The sequence below is a fragment of the Geotrypetes seraphini genome, chromosome 15, assembly GCF_902459505.1.
Source record: "Geotrypetes seraphini chromosome 15, aGeoSer1.1, whole genome shotgun sequence".
Taxonomy (NCBI): domain Eukaryota; kingdom Metazoa; phylum Chordata; class Amphibia; order Gymnophiona; family Dermophiidae; genus Geotrypetes; species Geotrypetes seraphini.
In genome coordinates this window covers 55,916,859-55,934,698 of record NC_047098.1, presented here as the reverse complement: position 1 = coordinate 55,934,698, position 17,840 = coordinate 55,916,859, and the positions used below count along the sequence as shown (strand labels likewise).

Genomic DNA, 17,840 nt, shown 5'->3' with positions numbered 1-17,840 from the left:
CTGACGTTCTCAACTTAAAATACAATGAAAACCAGAAGTCCTTTGTTTAACTGAGCCCCCCCCCCCCCCCTCTTACTTGTACATCTATGCAATATATGCTCTGTCTATTTCAGTGAGTCCAATCTATGAGTAGAGAAAAGTTGGACAATGCCAATCAGAATACAAGATTCTTCCATGGCCATCGAGGTCACACCAATGAGTTTTCATAACATTATTACAAAAGTGGCTTTAGAATGCAACAGAAAGCAGGTCATTTTAATACTACTACTACTATTTAAGATGTATGCAGTGCTGTACATTTTAACATACACACAGAACACAAAGATTTCATTGTGGATGTGATGTGCATGGAGTTTTAAAATATACATGATCTTCCCATTTTAGAAGGGAAATATGCCAATATGTCAAAAATCCTCATACATAAGTGTGAGAGTGCAAACTGCAACTTTGGACCTGGGGTTTGAGGATTGAATGAGAGAACAATAGTATTTGTCCCTCTGGCCTTTAAAACGACCTTGAGTAGCCAAATATTTGAAGTTAAGAATGCAGTGCTTAACCAGCTTCTTTTGTAAATTTAGTAGTACAAACTCCAGCACTGTGCATGCTGTATGATCTCTTCCACTTATAACATCCTCAGTGAAGATGCTTTGTTTTTTCAAGTGTTTTTTTGTAAAATTGCTGTTTCCACCATTGTACCAGTAAATACACATGAGCTCCTGCATGTATTTTACAAAAGGCTCCATGATCAGCAAGCCTTTTGTAATATTCACAGGAAATTGTGAACATCCTGACTTTTAGACATCTTTTTTCTAGCACAGATATCCTGTATAAAATGGGGCTTCACACGAAAAAAAAAAAGCCTAGAAACCCACAAAATGAATTATGAATCTTTCTGAAGACTTCACAAGCCCCACAGTTCAAACTCACCATTAGCATGTCAGCTGTTATAGCCCAGTTGGAAAACAGAAGGGTTTCTCCCACAAATATGCAAATCTGTCATTAGAGATAACCACAAGAAAATCAGTTAATAAATATATATATATTTAACAAACTGCTCAAATGTTTTATTTTTATGTCTTTACCTGAGAATTTACTACTACAGACAGAGAAAAAGCAATGAAATTTATGTTAAAGCATCTGTGTGCTCTCCCCAGTTAAAATATTACTTGAGCTGAAAGAAATGTCTCCCATGTGCATAATTCTACAGGCTATCTCTATACACTCTTTGTAAAAAAATGTATTTACTACCTAGGAATGGAGTGAAACATAAGGGCTGCTGCTCCAACAACAGATTCCAGTCAGAAGAATGTGGGAAAACTCTGAAGGGAATAATTTTGTTTGATGAAGTCCAGAAACTAAGACTTCAGAGAGTCTGTGATTTTACCTATTTGGTTACTATAGTAATAGAATCCAATAGTGAATCTCTCTTATTATGCTCTTGTGTAAAGCACAATTTACGGGATTCTGACAGACTCTAATGCTTCTACTGTAATCATTGTCTCATTTTAAACAGGCTGCCAGAACTGGGACTTGAGTTGGTGGACTAGAGGTAAAAGTTCTGGTGGCTCTGTATCGCTCCATGGTGCAACCTCACCTGGAGCACTGCATTCAATTCTGGTCTCCTTATCTCAAGAAAAATATAGCGGCACTAGAAAAGATTCAAAGAAGAGCGACCATGATGATAAAGGGGATGGAACTCCTCTCGTATGAGGAAAGGCTAAAAAGGTTAGGGCTCTTCAGCTTGGAAAAGAGAAGGCTGAGTGGAGTAGAATGAGTACAAGTGGGTCGATTTTTCACAAAAATTACAAAGCCTAGGGGACCCTCGATGAAATTGCAGGGAAATACTTTTTCACTCAGAGAATAGTTAAGCTCTGGAACACGTTGCCAGAGGATGTGGTAAGAGCGGATAGCGTAGCTGGTTTTAAGAAAGGTTTGGACAAATTCCTGGAGGAAAAGTCCATAGTCTGTTATTAAGACATGGGGGAAGCATCTTCTTGCCCTGGATCGGAAACATGGAATGTTGCTACTCTTTGGGTTTTGGCCAGGTACTAGTGACCTGGATTGGCCACCGTGAGAACGGGCTATTGGGCTTGATGGACCATTAGTCTGACCCAATAAGACTATTCTTATGTTCTTATTCCTCTGAGCTATCCAGCCTTTGTGAGGTGAGTAAAGAGAAGAACTGGTGAAGAACTGAAGATAGAAACCAGCTTGCAACAGGAAAAAAGGATGGGCAGACCAGAGAGGCCTTGCAGTTAATACTGATCTGTTTCCACGTTCCAGGATTTTTCCTTTATGTTTTTAATGGAGATTGTTGAATAAAAATTAAGTGGGAGCTAAGTACCCACGGATTTCCTTTCACTTTATGCATGGGATTTGATGGCTTTTCCTCCAGTTTCTCATTCTATTTCTCCCCAAATATATATATATATATATATATATATATATATCCAGGGCAAGCAGATATACATTTGGGGAGAAATATAAATATATCTAATATAATAAAACCCTAAGCCGCGCATGCGCACTCCCACCTGCGTGCACCCGTTTTCCGTGCGCTGTAGGGCACCGCAGGTAGGAGTGTGCATGCGCGCGAATCTCTCTCTCTTTCTCTCTTCCCCCGAGGCGGATGTCGGCCGCAGCGGCTGTCGGCGGCTGCAGGCCGTGGCAGCTGTAGGCTGCGGTGGCTGTCGGCGGCTGCAGGCCGTGGTGGCTGTTGGCTGCCGGCGACTGCAGGCCGCGGCGGCTGTCGGCGGCTGCAGGCCGCGGCGGGCGAGTACGGAGCATGGAGCCACCAGCAGCGGGTGGCGGTCAGCCCGAGAAAACCCTGACCTACAGGCCTGGCTGAAGTTTCTTTTTCACTTAAAAGACACTGCAGCGGCTCCTCTCACGAGCCGCTCCTGCATCAGAGAAGGCGGCGATCGTGAGAGGAGCCGCCGGAAAGTTACACTGGTCGGAGCTCGGGCTGTTCGGTCTGTGCAGGCTCCTCTAGGGAAATGGAGGGAGAGGGAATGCTGTGGCTGCTGCACAGGGAAGTAGGGAAGGAGATAGGAAGAAAGACACAGGGACAGGGGCAGGGAGAGAGACAGACAGAAAGAAAGACAGCAGGACAGAGAGAGAGACAGAAATAAAGAGACAGACAGACATATATTCTAGCACCCATTAATGTAACAGACTAAAATACTGGTATATATATATATATATATTGCATATACTGTATTTCTCCTAAATATATATATATATTTCTCCCCAAATGTATATATATAATCTATTTCAGATTGCTATTGTTATAATCTGGACCCTCGAGGAAGGCTTTCTTAGCTGAAACAGGGAAGGGGTAAAACGCGGACCTGACGGACCTCGCGGATCTAAAACCGCACATCCTTAAAAAACTTGGAAGTTTCATGGCCCCACATTATTCTCTTCTTGGTTAGGCTGAGAACTTTTCAGCAGCCCCTCGTAAGCTTAAGCCTGTATTCTAGTAGGCTTATGCATGTGTAACTGAGATTGCATATACTGTATTTCTCCCAAATATATATATATATTTCTCCCCAAATGTATATATATGTACAGTACATATATATATTTCTCCCCAAATATGTATACACATGTATACACATATATACACATATTTGGGGAGAAATATATATATATATTTGGGAGAAATACAGTATATGCAATCTCAGTTACACATGCATAAGCCTACTAGAATACAGGCTTAAGCTTACGAGGGGCTGCTGAAAAGTTCTCAGCCTAACCAAGACGAGAGAATGATGTGGGGCCATGAAACTTCCAAGTTACTTCACACTTATCTTGACACTTTTTGTTTCAATGATATTCGTATGAAATGAAACAAAGTCTGTGCAACCCGCCTAGAACTCCATTCTGTGAGGATTTGGTGGGACATAAGACTGCACATAACATAACATTTCTCCCTGGAGTCATATTATTCTCTGATTGCACAGTGAGGCTTCATATAGTAAAACCATTTGGTGGAGCAGAGGAGATATTTAAGGGTAAATTCAAGAAATGGAACTGAAATTATATAATACTAGCATAAGTCTCCCTTGTTGTACCTAACCTTAGGTGTGAGCTTTTATGCCAGCTCAAAGGCTGGTGTAAGTAGTTGTTTCAGATCGTTGCCCCATAATGCTGCTTGATAAGAGAGAAGGTATTGGTGATGAATTTTGAATTTACATCCTCTAACCAGGGGAGGAAACAAAATTCAAGTTTGAGCTTCTTTTATGTCTATTGGTTGAAAAGGAGAATAGGTTGGTTATTTATTTGAGGGCTAGACCGAATAGAACCTTGAAGCAAAGCAGCCGAACTTAAACCTCACACACGCCTCCATTGGCAACCAATGCAGGAGTTGGTAGGAGGGAGTTATGTGATCGAACTTCTTCAACCCAAAGATCAGCCTGACTGCTGCATTCTGCACCAGTTGCAATCACCACACATTCTTCTGGGAAATTGCCAGATAGGCGATGTCGCAATAATCCAGTTGGCTCAGCATGAGGGATTGTACCAGGATTGTAAATGATGGTGCGTCAAAAAATGGACCGAAGCTTCCAGAGAGTAAACAAAACTTTTTTGACCAAAGAGTCTACCTGGTCCTTCATGGTCATCACCAATACCTTCTCTCTTATCAAGCAGCATTATGGGGCAACGATCTGAAACAACTACTTACACTTGCCAATACGTATAGGGAATTTAGGAGACAACTGAAAACATATCTGTTCCTAAAGTACATAGGAAACTGATCTGCACAATCTCTCTCTCAATACCAGATCTCTAGAACTGCTAAACAATAGATATTAACTATGTCAATTCTATTCAATTTGTAACATTTTTTTTTTAATAATCATTGTAATCTGCATAGAACTTCACGGTCCTGCGGTATATAAACCGTTATTATTATTATTATTATTAGGGATATTATAGGAAGCTTATGGATATTTGAGAGCCATTGACAAAATTCTGTAAGGAGTGATTGTTGATTTTGCCCATTTATAATACACGTCCAGGGTGGGTGGGAAGATATATTTTTTATTTGAGAACAAATTGTTGGATATGTAGTAAGGGGGGGGGGTGATATATGTATTTGTCATAGAATATAATTTTGATTGAATTTAAGTGCTTTTAAAGCATAAAATGACTGTATAATATGTTGCACTTATTTTTGGCTTTAAAATGAATAAAGATTTATAAATATGAAAATAAAAACCACTGTTCTAGGACATTGTGCCTAATTGTATGGCATGCCCGACGTGCTCATGCCCCTCCCAGGTCCATGTCACCTTTGGCGTTGCAAGACATAGAAATTAAGTGCTCAGTTTATAAAACAGAGGCATAAGTCTATGTGTGTATAGTGGCGTAACAGAGGGAAGTTGTTAATTTTAAAAATGTAATTTTATCTTATAGTTGTAATTTAAATATTTTCTTTTATGTATGTACATCGCTTTGAAGCAAGATTAAGCGATTAATCAAAAATTTTAATAAACTTGAAACTTGAAACTTAAACTTGCTCATGGCATCGCTGCACTGTGCACACCCCCTTCTCCCCCCCCCCTCTTTTCTGCTGCTTGGATGGCCCCCAAGTCTTTCCTGCTGCTTCAGTGCCCCTTGAAATGTTTGCTGGCGCGAGCAACATCTTCCACCCACTGCTCGCGCCAGCATTGGCTTCCTTCTGACCTCAAGTCCTGGCCTTGTGACCAGGAAGTGATGTCAGAAGGGAGCTGGAGCTGGCGCGAGCAGCAAGTAGAAGATGCTGCTTGAGCTGGTGAACATGTAAAGAAGAGAGGAGGAGAGGCACTTGGGGCAGTCGCCATCGCCCCCTCCCCCCCCCCGTTCCCCTTTACTATGCCACTGTATGTATATCTACAAATTATTGCCAATTAGTGCTTGTTATGGCCAATTATTAATACTTGAAGGAAAAGAGGATAAACCAAAACAAAAAAGAAACACTGTGGAATAGATGTTCTTGGTGTATAAATTTACTGGTGTATATAATAAAATCCAAATGAGGGCTAAAGTACAATAAATACGATAATCTCAAAACAAGCAATGCAATTGATATAGATCCAATAAAACACAGTCAGTATAAGATACAGATCAAACATGGTCCATTTTTCAGCTAAGAAAGGGTCCAGATTATAACAAAGCAATCTGAATTGGGATATGAAGTAAATTCTGGATATAAAACTCTAAAATCATAGCAATCTGAAGCACAGCCAAACTTGAAAGCCAGATTTCTATGATTTTAGTGTTTTATATCTAGAATTTACATCATAATCTATTTCAGATTGCTATTGTTATAATCTGGACCCTCGAGGAAGGCTTTCTTAGCTGAAACAGGGAAGGGGGTAAAACGCGGACCTGACGGACCTCACGGATCTAAAACCGCACATCCTTAAAAATCTGAGGTCCGTGCCACTTGTAGTTTCTGCCTCTATGACAATTTAGCCCTGACGGATCCGTCTCAGCATAGGGAGGGAAAAGTATTAGGATCCGTCAGCGCTAAAATGTCATAGAGGTCTGTCAGAGCCAGAGACTAGTGCTGGAGCGGCTCTAAAACGAATCCTCATATTGATGATATTTTTGTAATTTGATGAATTCAAGGGCTGCAAACCATCCGGAAGCGCTACTCATGGATCACAGATTAGCACGTAGAAGATTTTCTGTGCTCTTTAAAGAGTATATACATTGTTTGTTTTTAGTAAATTTAAAAATCTGAGGTCCGCGCCACTTTTAGTCTCTGGCTCTGACAGACCTCTATGACATTTTAGGGCTGACGGATCCTAATACTTTTCCCTCCCTATGCTGAGACAGATCCGTCAGAGCTAAATTGTCATAGAGACAGAAACTACAAGTGGCACGGACGTCAGATTTTTAAGGGCGTGCGGTTTTAGATCCGCGAGGTCTGTCAGGTCTGTGAGGTCCGCATTTTACTCCTTCCTGCTGAAACATGGACCATGTTTGATCTGTATCATATACTGACTGTGTTTTATTGGATCTATATCATTTGCATTACTTGTTTTGGGATTATCATACTTACTGTACTGCCTTTGGTTGGATTTTATCTTATGCACCAATACATTTTTATACACTTCTCCCTCCATATTCGCTGTGATAGGGGATTAACAGAACCGCAAATACAGAAAAACCACAAATAACTTTTTCGCTGTTTTCTATTAAAAATCATCATGAATATGGTGAAGCCGTGAATAACATGGTGGGAGACCTGGCCGGTTCCTGAAGGAGAGGCAAAACACGGTGAAGAAACTGCTGGGAATCGTCGATTTATCTAGGCAAGCTGATGTAATTTTAAGGGAGGAGCCAGCAAGCTAAAAACCGTGAATAATCGAAACCATGAATGCTGAAACCACGAATATGGAAGGAGAAGTGTACCAAGACATTGATTCTACAGTGTTTCTTTTTGTTTGCCCAATTAATATACCAATTAGGTGCTAATTAACAAATTAACTGACCCTATTGTATTACCATATACCCAAATGCATGCGTAACCGTGGACGCCATTTATTGATTTTGGGAGCAGTGGCTAAGAATCACAGAAGCCAGGGTTGAAATTCTACTGCAACTCCTTATGATCTTGGGCAAGTCACTTAACCCTTTATTGCCCCAGGCACAGATGTCGACTGAAAGGCCCTAGGGGCAAGAAAAATAGGAATCTGCAGTCATTTGAAATAACAAAGGAAATGTCAGTGCCATTATCCATGTTCCTGGCAAGCCGAAAAAGCATGCTCTCTTAATGATATTGTTCCTGTGATGACATAATGGTAAAAAAAAAAAAAAAAAAACAACCCAAACAACCCAAAACATGCTCAGAAACACAAAGAAAAAATGTTCTGACTGCATTCCACTAAAGAAAACACCTTCTGTACCTGAATTGAACCCACTTTAAACTACAGCTGAAAAAAGTTGCGAGCTATCCTTCCCCTCCCCCCCCCAACCCACCATTAATCATGTTATTAGATTCAGCAAACAGGGCCTTTTTAGTGAACAAAATTTTGATACACGGGTCAACAGAGCAGGCGTGCTGTGGGGCCCTTAGCATCCTGGATAAGACAAGGTTCTGGAATCCTGACTGAATATAAAAAATCAGATTATAGTCCACTAGGGACCATTAATTTCAGCTTGCTGAAGAACTGAAGACAAGTTGCTGCTTTAGTGATGGAATAGCATACTGATCCTTGCAAAAAAAAAAAAATATCATGGGAGACTTCTAGCTTAAGTGAAAAGCTACACTCTGCCAATGACAACCGCAAAAGCCATGATAAAGCATTGTGCTTTTGAGTCCGTGGTTTTGTTTGCCCTCTTTCATCTTAAAGCATTGTGGCTACCATGTTAGTCCACTTGAATGCACAGAAATAAAGATTGACTAAGAAAACCAAATGTAATGTAATACATTTTATTTGACTCGTCAAGAAATATATTAAAACTAGTTTTTTAGCCCGTTACATTAACGGGTGCTAGAATTACCTCCCCCCTGTCCAGCAGCACCCCTTACCTGATCCCCCCTGTGTAGTAGTACCTCTTCTCCCTGCCAGGGCAGACTCAAAAGAGGAGCTCTGTCCCCTTCCAGCAGTCTTGCTGAAGATTCTGATGCAGGCAGGTGGTGGTCTGTTTGCGGGCCGGGCTGCTGTGTTCTTGGCCGACGAACCTTTACTGCGGGGACAGTGGGCGCCTCGTCTCTGGCCAGTGAGCTCATGCGGGCCTCAGCCACCTGTTTGCGCCGGCGCGAGCACCTCTTCTACCCAGCGCAAGCGCCTCTTCCACCCTGCATTCTTGTGCCGCCGCGGCCGACATCCGACTCTGGCCGCCGCGGTCGACATCCGTCTCGGGGGGGGGGGAGGAAGAGAGAGAGCGCAGAGGTGGCGACGGCAAAGTTACTGGAAGGTAGGGAACGCAGGCGGGGATCGTGCGAATAGCCACCGCTGCGTCTTTCAACAGGACAGACCGTAAGCCGCGCATGCGCACTTCCTATGTGTCGCTACAGCTCATGGAAAACCGGCGCACACATAGGAAGTGCACATGCGCGGCCTAGCGTTTTATTATATTAGATGAGTCTGATAAAAAGGTTTCACTTTATATTTATTTTCCCCCTTTTGCTAAATTTTATGTTCATTCTTGCAAATATCCCTCCTGGTTATTGTGTACCTAAGTATAAAATAGAAATGATCCAACATGGGGCCATGTTTCAGCCAAATAAAAATGCCTTCCTCAGGGGTCTTATAGGGTCCTTGGCAGTCTTAAATATAAAAACATAAAAGTCACAAAAAGTCCAAGTAGTTAAGAGGCTACAAACAAACAGCACAGCACCCTATATGGACAGCCAAGGACCCTATATGACCCCTGAGGAAGGCATTTTTATTTGGCCGAAACACGGTCCTTTTTCGGGTCATTTGTATTTTATACATTATTTGGTTTTTATCTTGTGGGTATCTTTGTGGATTGTTTTTAAGATGATTGTTTTAAGTTATTTGGGCGCTTATTAAACTACAGACTGGTACATCCGATCTTTTGTTGTTTTGCCGCTTCATTTCCTTTGTGGAACCTTTTGGCGCTATTTGGATTTTGTTGTCTTGTGGAATCTGTCAAGAAGCCCTAACCTGCTTTCTCATTTACTGCTTTTGGGCTGTGTTCATGGCTGCAGTGAAAACATTTAGAAAAAACAGTAAAGAATACTAGAATCAAAAATTATAATCCAACAAACACTCTCGTAGTCTGCAAAAGAATATTTATAAATCTAAAATACTTCACTTGTGTAACAAAGTACAGTGGTGCCTCACACAACGAACTTAATTGGTTCCAGGAGCAAGTTTGTTATGCGAAAAGTTCGTTATGTGAAACGCGTTTTCCCATAACAATACATGTTAAAAAAAATAATTCATTCTGTAGCATAAAATATGCTAAGATGATATAAAAAAAGATAAATTTTTTGTTATTATTTTTATTTAGATACATCTAAAAACATAATTGTTTTTTAAAACAACACACATTTTTTAAATTTAAAGATAGACTAAGTAGAGTCTAATTTTACAGTGAGAGAGGGCAGAGTCTCAGCGGCAAAAACTGGGACTTAACTGTTCATTTTTTTTTTTTTTTTCTAGCATCGGGGAAGCGGCGAGAGTAGCTCCGCCCCCCCCCAACGCATCAGCAGTAGGCGCCGGGCCCCTGCGAGCCGACGGTCCGCCACTGCACAGGGAGCCAGGCGGAGAGAGGGCAGTTAAGCGCAGTGCCTGCGCGGAAGGATGCAGCTCGGGCGACTTCGTTGTGTGAAACGAAGTTCGTTGTAGGAAGCAAGACCTGAAGTTCGTTGTGCGCAGCGTTCGCTGTGCGAGGCGTTCGTTATGCGAGGCACCACTGTACATCAAACTTCAATGGAGCTAAAGGTGTGTGTAGTATTAGGTGCTGTGAATCATTAAGTCAGATTGTGAATCATTCAGTCACGATTTTTTGCTTTGAAAAAAGTGCATTGAGTTCAAAAGTAATGAAAATGGCATGAATGGAGTTAGTCTAAAGAGGAGGAAAAAGCCTCAGAACACCACCACCTCCCAATAGACAGGTTGGTGGATAACTGAATGGGGCAAAAGAAACCTCATTGGCAGAAAAAACCTACTCGGGACAGCCTAAGCCTTATACCTTGTACAATGCAATTTCACTAGCAAAAATGTACATCTATGCAAAACCTATGCAAACCTGAAGTCATAATGCCACTTTACAGAACCATGGTGAGACCTCATCTGGAATACTGTGTGCAATTCTGGAGGCCACATTACCGTAAAGATGTGCTTCGAGCTGAGTCGGTCCAGCGGATGGCCACTAGGATGGTCTCCGGACTCAAGGGTCTCTCATACGAAGAAAGACTGGGCAAATTGCAGCTCTATACTCTAGAAGAGCGCAGGGAAAGGGGTGACATGATAGAGACATTTAAGTACGTCACAGGTCGTGTCGAGGTGGAAAATGACATATTCTTTCCCAAGGGACCCTCGGTCACAAGGGGGCACCCGCTCAAACTCAGAGGAGGGAAATTTGGTGGTGACACCAGGAAGTATTTCTTCACAGAAAGGGTGGTGGATCAGTGGAACAAACTTCCGGAGCAGGTGATCAGAGCCACCAGCGTGCTCGACTTTAAGAATAAATGGGACATCCACGTGGGATCCCTGCGAGGGTCGAGTTAAGGAGCTGGGTCATTAGCACTCAGACTTAATGGGGTGGGTCAGTAGAGTGGGCAGACTTGGTGGGCTGTAGCCCTTTTCTGCCGTCATCTTTCTATGTTTCTATGTTATCATCAAAATATAATGTGCTACAGCGGAAAAAGATACTCATCTCAAATGCCTTAGTGATTCACAGCACCTAATACTACACACACCCAGGGCAGGATTAATTTGTCGAGGGCCCCTAGGTACACAAGTACACTGGGCCCCCTGCCCCGCCCCACCCCACCATGCGAGCACCGCTTGCACAATTACAGTTCCCGTTGCCTTTCTTACCCGCGTTGCTTGCTTGTCTTACTTTCTGTCGATCGGGGTGGGGCCCGCGTTGCCGATCGATGCTGGAGGGGCCCATCGCCGTTTGGAAAAAACAATGTTGATGCCCTCCTTCATCGGGCCCCCCTGACCATGTCGGGCCCTAGGCACGTGCCTACTTGGCCTATTGTTTAATCCTTCCTTGCACACACCTTTAGCTCCATTGAGGTTTGATGTACTTTGTTACACAAGTGAAGTATTTTAGGTTTATATATATGTTCTTTTGCAGACTAGGTGTTGGTTGCAGTGAAAAATTTTTATGTGAAAAAGCTTTTAACAGTAGATGTGCTTGTGAATTTGCTTTCATTTCTGTCCGTACAGTTCATGTTACGATCTTCTGGGGCATTTTTCCAAATAAAATGAAAGTGGAATGACTTTGGCTGCTCTTTTGATAAGGGTTGAAGCACAAGAAAGAAATACTTAACGGAGTGCTCCTTTTACAAAGCCACATTAGGCTTTTTTATCACTGGCTGTGGCGGTATTAGCTCCGATGTAGAGAATGACACGGTGACAAAATTCATCACCGTTCCCGTCCCCGCGGATAACCGTGGGAAATAATCCCTTGTCATTTTCTAGTGTCTATTTCAACCTCAGTCCTTCTACACCAGCATTCTTCAAAGCAAAGCTTGCGGGTCAGTGGTTGTGGCCATTCATACTCTGATTCTTATGGGAGCCAAGGATAATGAAGCCATTATGACATCACTGATGTGATTGGCTCTTAGGAACTGGTGGAATGAGGCATTATGACATCACAATATCTGCTCTGGATACCAGAGACAGTCATTTTGTAGTGTCTATTTCAACCTCAGTCCTTCTACACCAGCATTCTTCAAAGCAAAGCTTGAGGGTCAGTGGTTGTGGCCATTCATACTCTGATTCTTATGGGAGCCAAGGATAATGAAGCCATTGTGACATCACTGATGTGATGGGCTCTTAGGCACTGGTGGAATGAGGCATTATGACATCACAATATCTGCTCTGGATACCAGAGACTGTCATTCTGTAGTGTCTGTTTCAACCTCAGTCCTTCTACACCAGCATTCTTCAAAGCAAAGCTTGCGGGTCAGTGGTTGTGGCCATTCATACTCTGATTCTTCCCTCCCTCCTTAAAGAATGACATGAAGATGGTTTCCCGCGGTTATCCGCGGGGACGGGAACGGTGATGAATTTTGTCACCGTGTCATTCTCTACTCCGATGCTCATAGAATTCCTATGAGCTTCCGAGCTAATACCGCCGTGGCTGGCAATAAAAAAGCCTAACGCAGCTTTGTATAAAGGGGAGGGGGGGGGGGAGTAAGGTTGCTAACTGGCTCCATTTAAAATTAATTGAAAAAATCAGTAGAAAATCATTAGGAGGAAGAGGTTTTTGAGCCAATGAGGTAGCTCAGAAGTATAGGCTGCTTGAAAGCTAATGAGCAACGGCAGGAAGGAGTCTGAGGCTCTTTCCTCCCTTTCCTATGATATCCTTTGAGCTGAATAGAAGTCCTAATATAAAATTAATTTCTTTTGAGTAGGGAACAAGTGAATATTTACCAGGGGTTTTTGGAGTGTTGAATAACTGGTTCCCTTGAGGTTGTGTGATTGTGGAGTGTTCCGTTTAAGATTGACCCAGTCCTGGTTTTATCCCATTACCCACATACTGTATATTCAGCAATACTGAGCATAGAAGTGTTGTCACTGAATATACATGTATAACTTTATGCTGATAAGTTATCTGTACAATGTTTAATACCTGCTATTTGGCAGACCACCTTTTTAAATGCACAAGTCATATGGAGAGGGCTGAATTTCACTAATACATAGAAACATGACAGCAGATAAAGGCCAAATGGCCCATCTAGTCTGCCCATCTACAGTAACCATTATCTCTTTCCCTCTCTGAGAGATCATACATGCCTATCCCAATCCCCCTTTAAATTCAGACACAGTCTCTGTTTCCACCACCCTAATCAAATTTAAAACAAATCTTAAAACCTTTCTCTTTAAAGATGCCTACCAACAAGTGAGTGAGAAAACAAAAAACCGCTTTTAAGAAGCGATATCCCTATATTCCTCATGTTACTTCCCTTTCCTCTACCCCCACTTTTATTTTTATTTATCATTGTAATTAATTACTTTCCTATCCCCAAAAATCCTCTCATTTCTAATCAGTCTCAATTGTCATAGTTTTAGGTTTACCCCATATTATTTTGTTTTATCTATTTATATTAAACCTTTTAATTTGTGATATTGTAAACCGCCCAGATACATGTGATGGTCAGTATATCAAGCCATGAATAAACTTGAAACTTGAAACTCTTCCGGGAAACTGTTCCACGCATCTACCACCCTTTCCGTAAAAAAAGTATTGCCTCAGATTACTCCAGAGCCTATCAGCTCTTAACTTCATCCTATGCCCTCTCATTGCTCAGCTTCCTTTCAAATGAAAGAGACTTGACCCATGCGCATTTATATTACGTAGGTATTTAACCGACTCTATCATATCTCCCCTCTCCTGCCTTTCCTCCAAAGTATACAGATTGAGATCTTGAAGCCTGTCCCCATGCGCCTTATCACGAAGACCATTTAGTAGCCTTCCTCTGGACCGACTCCATCCTTTTTATATCTTTTTGAAGGTGTGGCCTCCAGAATTGTACACAATATTCTAAATGAGGTCTTATTAGAATCTTATACAGAGGCATCAATACCTCCTTTTTCCTACTGGTCATACCTCTCCCTATGCAACTTAGCATCCTTCTAGCTTTCGCCGTCACCTTTTCAACCTGTTTGGCCACCTTAAGATCATCACACGCAAACACACCCAAGTCCCGCTCTTCTGTTGTGCATATAAATTCTAAACTGTACCGTTCTCTTGGGTTTTTGCAGCCCAAATGCAAATTTCAGACCATTCTTCAAGTTTTGCCAGGTCTTTCTTCATGTTATTCACACCATCCAGAAGGTCTACTCTATTGCAGAGTTTAGTATCATCCGCAAAGAGGCAAATCTTACCCGACAACCCTTCAGCAATATAATTTATAAAAATGTTAAAAAGAACAGGCCCAAGAACAGAACCTTGAGGCACACCACTGGTAACATCCCTTTCCTCAGATTGATCTCCATTGATCACTATGCTCTGTCGCCTTCCATTCAACCAGTGACTGACCCATCCCTTCACTTTGGGACCCATCCCAAGGGCACTCAGTTTATTTATTAGATGTCTGTGTGGAACACTGTCAAAGGCTTCGCTAAAATCTAAATACATCACATCTAGCGCACATCCTCTATCCAATTCTCTGGTCACCCAGTCAAAGAAATTGATCAGATTTGTCTGACAAGACCTGCCTCTAGTGAATCCATGTTGCCTCCAGTCCTGTAATCCACAGGATTCCTGAAACTTGACATTCTTTGTTTTAAAAGCGTTTCCATTAATTTGCTTACCACAGAAGTCACTTACCGGCCTGCAATTTCCTACTTCTTCCTTACTTCCACTTTTGTGGAAAGGGACCACATCAGCCCTTCCCCAGTCCTCCGGTACCACTCCCGACTCTAGAGACTCATTGAAAAGGTCAGTCAGCGGAGCTACCAGAACTTCTCTAAGTTCCTTCATCACCCTCGGATGTACACAATCCGGCCCCTGGAATATCCCTAATGTCTCCTCCACCTAGATGGAGAAATTTTGGCCATGTGCTAGCTCTGTGTTTCTCAACTTGGTCCTGGAGTACCCCCTTGCCAGTCAGGTTTTCAGGATATCCACATTGAATTTGCATAAACTTGATCTACATACACTGCCTCCATTATATGCAAATGTCTTTCATGCATATTCATTGTGGATATCTTGAAAACCTGACTGGCAAGGGGGTACTCCAGAACTGAGTTAAGAAACAGTGTGCTAGCTTATACCACCAAAATTTCTCTGAGAAAGAAGACATTTACAAAAGCGCTTGCACACTCGGCATGCACCATGCTGTCACCCACATTACTTTCCAATATTGGCCCATTGAATTTTATACGGCATGCTCTGGATAACTTTGATGAGTAAATTCAGCTCAATTACCTTTCCATTTTATTTTTCCATCTTAAGTGTGTGTAAGACTTTTTCTGCGATAGGAATTGAACTTGCACTTAACTTCTTTAAGTTGGCTTCACTCATGTCCATGGTTCCCACCCGATCAGGGCTATTTTTATAAGTCTCCCACTCATTCCTTTACAATAGACTGCTCATAATAGTTTTCTCACTGGAAATTTTCCAGCTTCCATATTATTTACTATGTGTGTGGATTTTTTCTGGGATTCTTTTGAAGTTTCGTAATCTATTGTTCTGCTTGGCTAACGCTGGCATGTGTGTCTCCAGGGTGTGGAAGAGTTTTAAGTTGATTTTGTTTGCTTTATTTGCTACCTGGACGCATCGATTCCTCATGTGTGATGAGAGTTTGTCCTCTGTGCCTTTGAAGCATATTGCAGTGGAGTTATTAATGTGGTTGTATTATTAATCTTAATTGTATCCTATGTATTCTCAATTAAACAAATGTCAGTAATCTATTTGGAAAGTTCTGTTATCTTTACAGAACGAATGAATGAATACGTAATGGTACACATTCAAACACTTTATTCTGAAAACAGGTGGTCTTTCTGTGCATTATTGATAAGGCTGGATTCTTTTGGGAAACACAATTTGTCTTATTCTCTGGAACTTTATTTTTGGATGGAGGGTGACAAGCTTCCTTTATGCCTCTGTTTACTAAGCAATATCTCCAAAGATGGCACAGAATTCGCTGAATGTCCAGCCTTCTTACCATGTTAACCGCCTAGAAGTCGCCTGACTATGGCGGTATAGAAAAAATAAAGTTATTATTATTATTAGATTTTCGTAATAAATATGCAATGAGGATACTGACACAACGGGATTTCCACCAGACTTAAACTTTGTCAAGGGTGGAGGAGGTGTACCTGAGGCCACATTCGTATAAAATATGCGTAATTGAAGTATGATATTTAAGTCTGAGGCACACAGTTAATGCAAACGGAAGTTGTTGATTTAAAACTCAGCATCGGGGGACATTGTTAAGATTGAAGTCTATTTACTAAGCTACATAAGCCAGTGTTCTTCAACTACCGGTCCATGGACCAGTGCCGGTCCACAGAAATTTCCTGCCGGTCCACAGGGCCAGCATGTGCATCAGGCCCAAAACAGTGTTGTTCAACCGCCGGTCCACGGTGCGATCGATGCGGCGTTATCTTCGAGCCAGTTCCCTCTTCCTCACTGATTCAGTGCACAAAGCCACGGGCAGCGGCTCCTACGGGCATCCAGCGCCTGAACCGGAAGCCTTCTCTCTGACGTTGCAACGTCAGAGGGAAGGCTTCCAGATGAGGCACGGGACGTGCAAGGTGCAATTAGTACTATTATGGGGGCGGGGTCTGGAGTGGAGATTGGGTAGAGATGGGCCGGGTCTGGCCCACGACTTAGCCCAGTGTTCTTCAACCGCCGGTTCACGGACCGATGCCTGTCCACAGAATAATTCTTTTATTTCTGCCGGTCCATAGGTGTAAAAAGGTTGAAAAACACTGACATAAGCTGTTTAACCCTTTCAGGACCATAAGGATCGTAGGCCAATTTTTGTGGTTTTGACGACATTTTTATGGTAAAAAGGGCTTGCAGATGCCAAAAAATTGATTTTTTTTGTGAAATATCATTTAAAAAAAAAAAAAATCAAACTTCTGGCTTATGGACAGTGTGGCAAGTGAATCTTCTCGTCAATCTGGCAACGACGCTAATGAATGAATGTCGGAACCAGTTTGTTTACATAAAGGCAGTATCATATGGAATCCGTACATATCAAATTTAGAACTGTAGACTATCCCAATCAAAATTTATAGGATTTTAAAGTTATGGGACAAATATGTCCCTTGGTCCTGAAAGGGTTAAAGGGTGGGGTGTGGGGGGAAATACCAAGTGCTCACAAGCAGTGTCACGTTAACTGCAGAAAAAACTCATTTTGGGGCATGTAATCAGTGTAATGGATCTGAACTGTGCATTGTAGTTAATGTAAAGGTCATTGCTACGAGGGCGTGCTGAAAAGTTCTCAATCCAACCAACCAACTTCCTAAATTTTGAACGTTATTTTGCCAATCTGTAGAAATGAAATTCTCTGTTTTGGCATGGTTTCAGATCATTGATTGAACCACATCCATGTCCTTCTCTTTGTTGGGCTGAGAACTTTTCGGTAAGCAGAGCTGAGATTGTGATGTCATAATGCCTCATTCCACCAATAAGAGCCAACCTCATCCGTGATGTCACAAGGGCTTGATTGTCCT

The 17,840-nt window shown here is 42.0% G+C and overlaps 1 protein-coding gene across 2 annotated transcripts in view; it reads right to left on the bottom strand.

The window, feature by feature from the left end:
• SPNS2 (sphingolipid transporter 2) overlaps nt 1-17,840 on the bottom strand; it is a 208,396-nt gene that overhangs the window by 37,561 nt on the left and 152,995 nt on the right. For both annotated transcript variants that reach the window (XR_004537091.1, XM_033921929.1), the window contains exon 9: nt 928-993. Coding sequence is in view for 1 of the 2 variants with exons in the window: in XM_033921929.1 (XP_033777820.1) it covers nt 928-993 (66 nt within the window). In the remaining variant the exon portion in view is untranslated. The remainder of the gene's footprint in view (nt 1-927; nt 994-17,840) is intronic.